Below are 13,033 nucleotides of genomic sequence, written 5' to 3' on the forward strand. Positions count from 1 at the left end.
GAATTCAAAGACTTGCATGCATTGCTAAAACAAAATGTCCATTCCTATTCACTTATTCATATAAATGAGGTTTCTGTGTGCTAACATTTAACCAAGCAAAAAATAGGAAGAGAATTGATGGTGAAGCCTATCTCATTCTAGCAAAAAGCAATGTTTATCCATGGATACATCCATTAATTTTTTTAAAAAAGCCCTATCTACAATGAACTTTGGTTTTATGTTTAATAATTACCTAACAAAATTTGTAATATATTCACAATGTTTTGATCCATTTTATTCTAATACTAATTGTCATGATAATTCAAGCAAGAGCAATTTTTTAAACAACACTTAGAGCCTTATAATCAGAGGAACATTTAAAGAGCATCTAAATTGAAAAATACATACATATTTTTGCTGCAGAGAAATACGATAGGATAATCAAAAACATTTCAAGTGCAAAAATAGACAATCATTGAGACAAAATTCTGTTGGAAAAACAGAATGGAATTAAGAGCTGAGAAAGGGGAAAATGTACAACTTCCAAGTATCAAAGAAGAGCTCAGTTATAAATTTTTAAAACAGATGATGGTGGCTCTCAAGTCACTAAGGTATTTAGGTTTCACCGGATTCATGTGAAATAGTGACATAACAGTTTTATTTTTGAATATTAACATTTGTCACAAATTACATTATTTGTAGCCAATTGACATTTATGATGCAAAATGTCAGACATCAACCTAAAAATGTGTGAAGGAGCACACGTTTTTCTTAATATTTTTAGAGAGCATTTTACATAAACCAATAGTTTTATATAAACATACAAAACATATATGAGGAATTGTCATTTACTCTTTTGCCACCTTGTGGTCAGAGTTGGATTTATCACCCAGGTGCATCTACTGCGAAGGAGAGCTGTCTCTCCTAAGGATAGCCCCAACTGCCTGCATTCTGTCAGATCTTTGTGAGGCAGAGATGGTAACATTTGCCAGGATCTGGGTCCAGATCCACATAAGGACAAAGCATCTAAAGATTTTGGTGACACCCTCCACACGTGATTCAAAACAAAAGCATCATGTAATCAGGAAATGAATGTAAGGAAGTACAACAAAGTTCTGATTTTTCCCACGAGGACTACTTAAAAAAAATCAAATGTCAAACTGTTCCTGGTATTTTTTCTTTTTTGATGTTTTGTTTTTGGTGCCTCTTCTCTGCTAATGACATAGACTTTCCTTAGTGTGCCTTTTGGGGAAGCCATCCCTGATTTCAGTAGCCCTGGGGTAAGTTGGAGTGCTGTGTCCATAGCTCTTAGTACATCTGGCCCTCGGTCAGTGCAGAATAAACATTTCTTGAGTGAATGGTGACAGAGCCCTCCATTTTCAGAACACGCTGGCCTGGGCAGAGTCCAGGTGGACCTATGGGCTTCTGTAGGAAGTTGATCACTAAGTCAACAAGTTACCATGGCTAATCTTCAATGGTAGACAGTCCCAGGTACATAGAGATCTTTAGGTCTTTTTGTTGTCAGTCTGGAGGTGGGATGAGAGTATCCTCCACCCCCTCATCCATGACCTCGGTTGTTTTTAGCAGCAGCAGGATTCCTTCAGTGAGTGTGCTAGTTGCAGTTCCTCTGGTTGCAGGCCACAAAGGGCAGGCATTTATTGAAAGGATGCTGGGGTGCTTCAAGGAATCGAAGCAAGAGCTGACTCAGGAAGGGCGGGGCCCAGGGCGACCCTCAGTTGTATGGGAACCACGCATCCTTCTTTCAAGGGCTCCTGATTCCTGAGGACCAACTCCTGCTGCTAACCCTAGGAGGCCTCCCCGTCCCTTCTCTAGAGGAAGGGGCCAGGTGGAGAGCTGATGTCCCGTGCTGAGCAAGGAGAATGTTGCTAGGGTATGTATAGTCAGGCAGCACAGCCGCACAAGCCAGACAGCGTGCACTAGGCTACAGCCAGCCACCACCAGGACTCGGGGACTGGACTCTTCCTAGAACACTCTTTCTCCTCCGACTCCTGTCCTGATGCCTGCCCTGGGCTGCACTCTCTAGGACCAGCAGCTACAGCCCGACACCCTCGAGCCATGCCCCAGGTCTGAGCCACTTGCTCTGGGCACACTCCTCGTGGGCTTTGGGGTGCTGCTGCCCAGTGCCAGCAGCCTCTTGGCACAGGGGTTCCCAGAGGCCCCTCAGCCTCACGTCCGACCCCCTCTCCCTGCTGGCAGCTCCACAGGCTTCTTTCCACTTCCACCTGCTGCCCGCCCCGGGATGCTGCCAGGGCTTAAGGATCTTGGGACTGTGTCCTGTAGTTTAGGCCCCCTCTCAGCTGTAGGGAAGTGCCAGCTGTAGGGATGGCCTTGTCGTGCCTCGTCCCTCCAGCTGGCCTTGGAGAGAAGAGGTGGATTGTGCCCTCGGGCTGCTCAGCGTCTGCTGGGCCAGGAGGCCGGCTGCCAAGCCATCAACCCACCCGTGGCCTTGGGAGCCCAGGAGGACGCGAGCAGCAGGCCCAGACCCTGCAGAGCGCTGATAAGATGGGCTAAGGACGTGCCTCTCCAGGCCCAGCGGCCTTGGTAGCCCGGCCCCTCCGGAGCTGCGGTCCAGGCCTCCCCAGAACTGCAGCTGGAGCTTCATCCTTTTCGGGAAGGGCAGGACCTGGCGTGGGAGGGGAGACTGGGACGGGGCTAGAGGCAGGCTCGGCCGCCGAAATGATGGCCTGTCACGGCTTCTGCCTGCGCTCCCCAGGACCCCCCTCAGAGGGGACATTTCACAGCCTCAGAAACATTTCTGGACTTGGCACCCGCTCGGCCCCCAGCCCCGCAGTGGCCGGGGGAAGCCTGCATAGACGAGGGGAAGGACGAGGAGAGGGGAGGAGACGATGAAGGGGGTCAGAGCAGCGATTGGAGCCGAGAGCTGGAAGCGCCTTAAAGAGACTGCGCGGTCCCCGCCCCCCTTCCCGCCAGCCTCAATGAATTAGAGCTGTGTTTCCCAAACTTGCCTGATCATAAGCAGCCTCTGGGGCCCTAGTTAGAGATACAGGTTCCGGAGTACCTCCCTTCGAGATTCTGATTCAGTAGGCCTGCGGGTGGAGCCGAGGAATCTGTAATTTTAACACGCTCCCCACGTGATTCTCGTGAACAAGCAAGTTTGGAAAATACTGAATTAAAGGAAACGGGGCCTGGCTGCAGAAGCAGCCTCCACTAGGGGGCTTCGGCGGGAGGATTCCCGGGGGCGTCGCCTGCTTCCGCCGCCGCCTCCTTCAGTGAAAGTCCCTTTTGGGTCCAGCTGCCACAGCCACCGCGCTCCCTCAGGCCGGGCGGGGGACACCCCAGGTCTGCGTGGCCCCCGCGCCGCCACGCCCAGTGGCCGCCCGAGCCCTGCGAGCAGGGGGAGGAGCCGCCGCCAGTGGAGGCGGAGGAGGTAGAGGAGGCGGAGACGGCGGAGACCGCGGAGAAGGCGGAGAGGAAGGTGGAGGCGGAGGCGAAGGTGGAGGGGAAGGCGGAGGCGGCGGGGAAGGTGGAGGCGGCGGGGAAGGTGGACTCCACCGGGAAGGTGGAGACGGCGGGGAAGGTGGACGCCGCCGGGAAAGTGGAGACGGCGGAGGGTCCGGGCCGCCGGGCTGAGCTCAAGCTGGAGCCCGAACCCGAGCCGGTCCGGGAGGCGGAGCAGGAGCCGAAGCAGGAGCTGGAGGATGAGAACCCAGCGCGGAGCGGCGGTGGCGGCAACAGCGACGAGGTTCCTCCCCCCACCCTTCCCTCCGATCCACCGCGGCCCCCCGATCCCTCTCCGCGTCGCAGTCGTGCGCCGCGCCGCCGACCCCGGCCCCGGCCCCAGACCCGGCTCCGTACCCCGCCGCAGCCTAGGCCCCGGCCCCCGCCCCGGCCCCGGCCCCGGCGCGGCCCTGGGGGCGGATGCCTGGATGTGGATTTTGCCGTGGGGCCACCAGGCTGTTCCCACGTGAACAGCTTTAAGGTGGGAGAGAACTGGAGGCAGGAACTGCGGGTTATCTACCAGTGCTTCGTGTGGTGTGGAACCCCAGAGACCAGGAAAAGCAAGGCAAAGTCGTGCATCTGCCATGTGTGTGGCACCCATCTGAACAGACTCCACTCTTGCCTTTCCTGTGTCTTCTTTGGCTGCTTCACGGAGAAACACATTCACGAGCACGCAGAGACGAAACAACACAACTTAGCCGTAGACCTGTATTACGGAGGTATATACTGCTTTATGTGTAAGGACTATGTATATGACAAAGACATTGAGCAAATTGCCAAAGAAGAGCAAGGGGAAGCTTTGAAATTACAAGCCTCCACCTCAACAGAGGTTTCTCACCAGCAGTGTTCAGTGCCAGGCCTTGGTGAGAAATTCCCAACCTGGGAAACAACCAAACCAGAATTAGAACTGCTGGGGCACAACCCAAGGAGAAGAAGAATCACCTCTAGCTTTACGATCGGTTTAAGAGGACTCATCAATCTTGGCAACACGTGCTTTATGAACTGCATTGTCCAGGCCCTCACCCACACGCCGATACTGAGAGATTTCTTTCTCTCTGACAGGCACCGATGTGAGATGCCGAGTCCCGAGTTGTGTCTGGTCTGTGAGATGTCGTCGCTGTTTCGGGAGTTGTATTCTGGAAACCCGTCTCCTCATGTGCCCTATAAATTACTGCACCTGGTGTGGATACATGCCCGCCATTTAGCAGGGTACAGGCAACAGGATGCCCACGAGTTCCTCATTGCAGCGTTAGATGTCCTGCACAGGCACTGCAAAGGTGATGATGTCGGGAAGGCGGCCAACAATCCCAACCACTGTAACTGCATCATAGACCAAATCTTCACAGGTGGCCTGCAGTCTGACGTCACCTGTCAAGCCTGCCATGGCGTCTCCACCACGATAGACCCATGCTGGGACATTAGTTTGGACTTGCCTGGCTCTTGCACCTCCTTCTGGCCCATGAGCCCAGGGAGGGAGAGCAGTGTGAACGGGGAAAGCCACATACCAGGAATTACCACCCTCACGGACTGCTTGCGGAGGTTTACGAGGCCAGAGCACTTAGGAAGCAGTGCCAAAATCAAATGTGGTAGTTGCCAAAGCTACCAGGAATCTACCAAACAGCTCACAATGAATAAATTACCTGTCGTTGCCTGTTTTCATTTCAAACGGTTTGAACATTCAGCCAAACAGAGGCGCAAGATCACTACATACATTTCCTTTCCTCTGGAGCTGGATATGACACCGTTTATGGCCTCAAGTAAAGAGAGCAGAATGAATGGACAATTGCAGCTGCCAACCAATAGTGGAAACAACGAAAATAAGTATTCCTTGTTTGCTGTGGTTAATCACCAAGGAACCTTGGAGAGTGGCCACTATACCAGCTTCATCCGGCACCACAAGGACCAGTGGTTCAAGTGTGATGATGCCGTCATCACTAAGGCCAGTATTAAGGACGTACTGGACAGTGAAGGGTATTTACTGTTCTATCACAAACAGGTGCTGGAACATGAGTCAGAAAAAGTGAAAGAAATGAACACACAAGCCTACTGAAGTGACACACAGACCTACCTGCAATGGAAGATGACGACACCAATACTATGACTGGCATCAAGATCTAAAGGACCTGCTTGACCATGGCCCATGGGCCTGACAGAGTAAGAATTGAACAGTACCCAGTGTCCAAAAGGTCCTGATTGGAAGAGAAATAGAAGGGGAGGGAGAAGAGGCTCTAGTCTAAGCAGTTGATGAAAGGGAAATTAAATGGTAGAAACACTCTGGGTGAGGAAGGCAGGAGCAGGAAAATGCTGACACTGGTACATATCCTATATTCCTCCAAAAGATTGTGTGGGAAAGTGTGGGGGGGGGGGGGGGGGTGGGGGGTGTGCCCTTGTAACCCTAAAACATCTTTCTCCATGGGTGTTTCAGCTTCAATTGACCAATCACATAACAGTTATATGTTTGGGGGGAAAAAGAAAAGTTTCTAAAAAATGTGGCCCATTACATATATGGGTATGAAAGCAGAAAAGTGGAGGAGGCAGGGATATCATTGACAAACACCTTTGCCAGTTTCTTTGTATTCGTGATTTTTTGTGCTATTAAATGCAGTATTAAAACAAGAAAAGCCCACCTGGGCTAGTGAAAGGAGAGGAAATAAGGGGGCTTGTATAAGGGGAGCAGTTGCTCCAAAAGTAGAGAAGACAAGAAATGCTGTAAGATAAGCAACCAACGCAGACAGGCCTCAGCTAAGAGTATAGTGTGTGTGTGTTTAAAAAAAAAAAAAAAAGCTGTATGATATACTTGAGCAAATCAATGAACCTCTTTGCGATTGTTTTATCATCTGTAAAATGCAGATAATTCCTACCTTAAAGGGTTATTGTTAAAGATTAAATGATATAAAAATGTGTCAAAGTATAAAGTAAAAAGGCTTGGAACTTTGTAGGGATTCAGTAAACGTTTGTTGGATCCAAACCTGAAACTTCTTTGGACCAGGCCCAGAGTGCATCAGAGGTGGGGGTCAGTCCCACCTGAGACCCCTGGACAGAAGGGACACACATCATGTCACATACAGTCACACACACATTCTCCACAACTCCCTCCCCAATGCTGTCTATTTAGAGTACCAAGGCAGTGAACTCCACTTTTGTCCCTTGTGTGCAGGGCATCACGGTGGGTACCACCTGGGATTGGGGGTGGAAAGGACCACAGCTGTCCCGTAAGGCCATTATTCTGTCCTTTTGGAGGACAGTCATGTTGCTTTCATGATTCAGATCCTAGTGATGGGACTCTCATGGCCAGTAGGCTGCCAGGCTTGCACACGAGGGAATTTGGTGGTCTTCGTCTTCTAAAAACATTATGGGTTCAGTTGCTATGTTTACTCACAGGCACAGATCAGTAGAAAGACTGTTTTCCAAAGTTCACTGGCCCATCAGCCCAGGGATATTGATAGAGTGGCTTGTTGGCCCCTTCCCTGATACTGACAGAGGGCAGAGCAGCCTGCAGAGAGCTAAGCCGAAACAGATGGGATGAACCCAGGATGGGGTAAGCACTATGAGTCCTTCTCTCATCAGCGTCAGGTACAAAAGTAATTATTACCTAGATAATCCTGGAGGGAAATTGGACGCGTATCAGATCCATGGGGCTTGGATCCACTGGCTCTGGTAAAAGGCTGGGCTCCCCATTGCTTCCCAAGTCTACTTCATGCTCAACTCATTTGGAAATATATGTTTATTTACATGGCTGTGGGTGCATCACAACTAGCTCATAGGCTTTTTTAGGACAGGAGTTGTGTCTCCTCTTGTACCTTGGGATGCATTCTCATTCCCTTAGCTCCTGTCACATGGTAAGTAGGTATTCAAAACATTTACTGAATGAATGAATGGATGGATGAGTTAATGAACCAATACACCTTCCTTTCATAACCAAGATTTCATTAACACCTAGGGCTCATAATTTTCAGGAGAAAATGTAAAAAGTTGTTATTTTTGGTGTCTTGTAGGATGGGGGAGATCAAGAGATGGGTGGCTTTGGATGGCACTTGGCAACTTCATGCAGGGTGTCTGACTACCTTTTGGGATGGGTCTGGTATCCCTACCTGGAAGAACACAGCCATGTCCTCATTCTTCATCTCTGCCAGGGGAAGAGTCCAGGCAGGCCTGTGCCACCAGATCCTGACTGCTTGCACAGAAACTGACCTTTAAAAATTTTAAACATTTTTATTTGGAAATCTTTTCAAACTTACAGAAAAGTTATAAAAAATAGTATAAAGAGCATCTGCTCTTTACCAGATTTACCCGTTGGGAAATTTTATCTCATTTGTATTATCATTTGCACATGTGCACTCTTTTATAAATGGGGGTGTGTATTTTTGGACGATATGAAGATAAATTAATTACATATATCATGGCCCTTCATGCCTAAATACGTCAGTGTGCATTTCCTAAGAATAGGCATATTCCCCACATCACTACAGTAGAGCTTCAGAAAATTTAACATTGATACAATACGTTAATCTACCATTTGTATTCCAATTTTGTCTGTTGACCCAGTAATGTCCTTTATAGCATTTTCCCACTCTATTGCAGGATCTAGTCTAGGGTGAAGTATTGCATTTAGGTGTCATCTCTCTTTAGCCTCCTTTAATCTGGAACATTTCCACAACCTTTCTTCATCTTGTATGGCATTCACATTTTTAATAGCACATTCCTCATTTTGGGTTTGTCTGATAGAGAAAACCCTTTTAAATACCCTGCACTCAACAATAGTTCTAAGAGGAACTCACTGAGAGCTATGAATGGCACGAGATTGCTGAACCTGACCTCCCTGTCTCGGCTGGTGGAAGGCACAGACCGCCAGGGGGAGCAGCTGTGCCGGGCACTTCCTAATTGAACCTCACGCCTCCTATATCTGGAAAACACCATTGTCCCTTAGCAACAGGGCAGCCATTCAAGGCCAGTCCTATGCCCCTACCAGTCACTAACCCCCAAATTGAGCAATGGAATGTAACAGCAGCCAGAGCCTGCCTTCAGATCATACCATCGTGGAACCCAAGGCATCATGTATTCAGCAGGTATGTGTTAACCTTGAGCTCAAACTGAGATCCAGGCATGTTTGAGAATGTCTGGCACGTGGTCAGGCACCTCCACGATTAGGGCCTTTAGGGGTATCAGGAAGTAGCACCCTTGGCACCTTCACCAACATTCCCACGGTGAGCACAAATACAGCAGTGGCAGGGGTGGGGAGGGAAGGGGTAACTAGTTCTTAAACAGCTTCATGGTCAGAGTACACAAAGATAGGGGCCCAGAATAAGTAAGAAAGAACATGGGAGATGGTGAAAACGGATTGGTTTGTAACCTACTGGGGACTTGCAGACACAATTGGGTTATTTTTCATGTGGGCTGGAGTTCCTAGATGAGCAGATGGGGCAAGAACCGGTGAAATTTAAGCTAATTCTTTTTTTTTTTTTTTTGAGACAGAGTCTTGCTCTGTCGCCCAGGCTGGAGTGCAGTGCAATGGCGTGATCTCGGCTCACTGCAACTTCCACCTCCTGGGTTCAAGCAATTCTCCTGCCTCAGCCTACCAAGTAGCTGGGATTACAGGCACCCACCGCCACGCCCAGCTAATTTTTTGTATTTTTAGTAGAGACAGAGTTTTGCCATGTTGACCAGGCTGGTCTTGAACTCCTGACTTCAGGTGATCCACCCTCCTTGGCCTCCCAAAGTGCTGGGATTACAGGTGTGAGCCACTGCACCGAGCTAAGCTAATTCTTCAGCAGAGACTTCATTTACATCCACATACTGTTAGGACTGGGAGACTTGGTTCGTATGTAGATTTGTGATCTGGACTCAGAAGGGCACAGGTGAAATATGGGTGCTCACAACTGGGGGCATTAACCACCCATAGAGTTCAGAACCATGTACCAAAGAATGAGATACTGCCCTGTCACCCATTACACATTCCTTCCCACAATTTCGTGGCATAATTTGATTAGAAATTCAGGGCCCTGCCATTTACCATTTCTTGGAGTAGCCAGATGCTAAAACTGACTCTGGCCTACAGGTCACATTGGTAACGGTCTCACTTATTCACTGTCTACAGGGAATTCTGACCAGGGACGCCATCAACCAAAAGGCCTTTTTCCAATCAAGAAACAGAGTGGCCCCCATGCAACTCTTAATTTCAAAATGCAGTAGACCTGATGCCAGAAACCTGTGTTTCCTCCAAATGTATGTTTCGCACCCAGAAACGAAGGCCCAGATCCTCTGAAAGTATGTAGCCCGGCACTCACCACAGTGTGTCATTACACACTTGCTCTGCAGGTGACCCAGTGCCATTTTTAAACTCTTATATTGAAGTATATCAAATATACAGGAAAAGTGCACATATCATATATAACTTGATGAATTTCTACAAGGTAAACATATTCCTGTAAACAGCATCCAGATCAAGAAACAAAACATTTCCCAGAACTCAAAGACACCTATCCTAACTTCTTTCACTGTAGATTAGTGTTGTCTGTCTTTAGACCTTCTCTAAATGCAATTGTTCAGCATGTACTCTTTTATGTCTGGCTTCTTTTGTTCGATAGTCATTTTATGAACTTCAGACCTCGAGTCTTTAAACAATTTATTTATTTAAATTTTTTTTAAAAGTAATACCCTCTCAGAGAGGAGAGAGTGGGCTGGCCTCTGTGAAATGAGATCAGTCTTTTTGTCAAGAAAAATTAGGAGGAACTTCATTATTTCTGTCTAATGAACTAAACGTAGGAATCCCTACTCGTCCCTGTGATTTGTTTATTTGTTTATTTATTTATTTATTTATTTATTTATTTTCTTTTGAGATGGGGTCTCACTCTGTCACCCAGGCTGGAGTGCAATGGTGCAATCATGGCTCACTGCAGTGTCGACCTCCTAGGCTCAAACAATCCTCCTACCTCAGCCTCCTGATATTGAATCAATTCAGAGGGACTCAGGCCATTGCAAAGTTGTGTCTTTGCCTTGAGAATGTCTATAATCTCACTCAGGTACAAGAAAGTGTCTCAAGAGTGTCTGTAATATCACTCAGGTAAAAGAAAATGGTGGATGGAAAATAACCTTCCAAAGAAGCTTGGGTTAATTTAAGCACCCAAGAAATGTTAATCTTCGGCAACACTTCAGCCTTGTTCCAGTAGCTCCTGAATACAATATTCTGGTAATTTCTCAAACTTTAATATGCATCAGAGGTCCTCATGTACCAAGAGGGCTCATTAACACACATTGCTGGATCCCACCCCCAGAGTTTCTGGTTCAGTAGATCTGGGATGGGGGCTTGAGAATTTGCATTTCTAACACATCCCCAGGTGATTCCCATACTCCTGGTTCTGGGACCACAGTTTGAGAACCACTGACCTATTTGTTATCTCACCTTCCTGGAGTCCAAGGAGTCTATGAAGATGGCCCAGGGAGCACCTTGGAGAGCACTGCAGGGAGCAAGGAAAGTAAGTTGGTGAGATCAGAACTCTCAACCCCACTTCAACCAGAGAAGCTCTCCTCTTATTTGTTTGGTATTTGGGGGTTCCAGGTAGTACTTGCAGAAAGGGTTCTGCTACTAAAATATTTTAAAGTTGAAACTCACTGTGGTAAGAAATTTTAGACCCCAGGGGAATGATATACTTAAACGACATGGTGGTGTGTCTGGAAAGTAATCCAGCCTGCTACAGAGGCCTGGCCTCATATGCACTCACAATCTAGATGGTCCTGAGGGGAGACTTAATTTCTTTAGAACTTAAAGAAGTGGATATTTATGAGGATGGAAATGATAAGGAAGAATGCTTAATTATAAAAAGGTGCCAAATTGTGTGTATAAAACATGGTTTCTTCTGGCAACACAGCACACTAAGATGATATGGCCAGTGCCTCGTTCCCACTACAAACAGATTAACACTAGATCAACTAGAACAAAACTTTACATTTCTAGCTGAACTTTAAAAAATAAAAAGCAAAATCTCTAGGGAAACAAAAGGAAAAACAAAAGGCAGTGTAGTAATTGTAAACAGACACTGCAGTGTCCTGTGTGGTATTGGTTCCAGATTATCAGGCCCTGAGGGCTAGGGACTTGGAGCTGGGAGTCCAATATCCATCCAGGTACTGACAACACAGCTTCAGGTCCACCACAGGCAGAGGAGCTATAGCTGAAACCTCTGGGTAAAGCATTTAGTAGTTTCTCTTGTCCATTAAAAGGGCATTGGAGAATAAACAATGAAAGGACTTATGTTGTCTCTGGAACCACAAGCAGAAATAAAAATCCCAGGCCTATGTTCTATGTGGATGTGGGGTCAAAATTTACTGTGTGGTATGGGAACCACATGCTGAAAAATTAAAAGTTGGGACAGAACCATTGAAACCTATAGAATCTCAGCAAAAGCAAATGCAATACATTTTTATGATCCAGGGTAATGAAACCCCACAGATAAAGAAAGGATCTGCTGAAGATGGGCTCAGAAATAAGCAACAATAAAAATCAAGTCCTTGCATATAAATGATACGCCATGAAGGAGATTCACCAGTTGCCGTAAGGAGAATTAGTACCCCCAAGAAATACTGCTGAGAAGAACTGCTACTCTTTTTTTGAGAGTGAAATGAGGAAATTTTCGGGGAAAAAAACCAAAACTAAACTAAGAAAATTTAGCAATAATAGCTTCTCACAAGAATAACTACCACAAGAGATACTTCAGGAAGGAGGAACTTGAAAGTAGAGAGAAGGGGTGAATAGGAGGCAAGGAACAGGGAACAAAAATTGTAAATGTGGGGAAATCTAAATAAGCATTAATTATATGAGGCAATAAAAATGCTAAAGAATATGGGAGTATAAAAACAAGCTGGCACTAAAAACACAGAAGTACACAAAAACATGTAGGACACACCCCATAAATATGTGCAACTATTATCTATTCATAAAAAGAAAAATAAATAAATAAACATGTAAGACAGCAGGGCACTATTCATATTTAAAGCATTCTAAGGTTGTTGTATTGTTTGGAAAGACAGTAGGGATATTGCCTGAATTTAGACCTTGTTAAGTCAAGTATGAATGTTTAACCATTTAAGACTATGGACTTCTAGGTTCTGGCAATGGCAGAATTAGTTATTTGATTTGACTTTATTATTGAATTAATGAAGAAATGCTGAACAAAATATTTCAAAACTACTTTAAAAGCACTGAAGAGCTGAGAGGACAAAGGAAAACGTCCAGGCCAACTTTTGGATGACAGCTGTAACCAAACAGGTAAACAGAATATAGAGGCATCAAAGCCAATTTGCTTTAAGGGCATTTGCCTACACTGCCCACCTGAGCTTTGATTCAATGGCCACACAGCGTTGGGGGAAAGAAGGCAAGGCTTGGGATCAACCCAAGGTAGGAGTTTAACAGGGGACCCTCTCCACATTAACCTGAGACCCCAAGGGACTATCTCTGCAGGCTGAGGGCCATCCAGAACTAAGCCTATTATAGATTTAGTTATAATAGGAGCTTCTGTTCCCAATAATCCCTGAGAACTATACAGAAGGCTGCCTTGGTGCTAAGTAGAGCTCTCTTGCTAAA

At 46.7% G+C, this 13,033-nt stretch overlaps 1 protein-coding gene across 1 annotated transcript; it reads left to right on the forward strand.

Annotated features, from left to right (window-relative positions):
* The first annotated feature begins 2,676 nt into the window (after nt 1–2,676).
* USP27X (ubiquitin specific peptidase 27 X-linked) lies at nt 2,677–6,427 on the forward strand. Its single transcript, XM_032756191.2, has 2 exons — nt 2,677–2,790; nt 3,173–6,427. Exons 1-2 carry the CDS (start codon nt 2,677–2,679, stop codon nt 5,507–5,509), a joined length of 2,451 nt encoding a protein of 816 aa, XP_032612082.1. The 3' UTR covers nt 5,510–6,427.
* Nucleotides 6,428–13,033: the final 6,606 nt, after the last annotated feature.

Source organism: Hylobates moloch, unplaced genomic scaffold, assembly GCF_009828535.3.
Source record: "Hylobates moloch isolate HMO894 unplaced genomic scaffold, HMol_V3 SCAFFOLD_7, whole genome shotgun sequence".
Taxonomy (NCBI): domain Eukaryota; kingdom Metazoa; phylum Chordata; class Mammalia; order Primates; family Hylobatidae; genus Hylobates; species Hylobates moloch.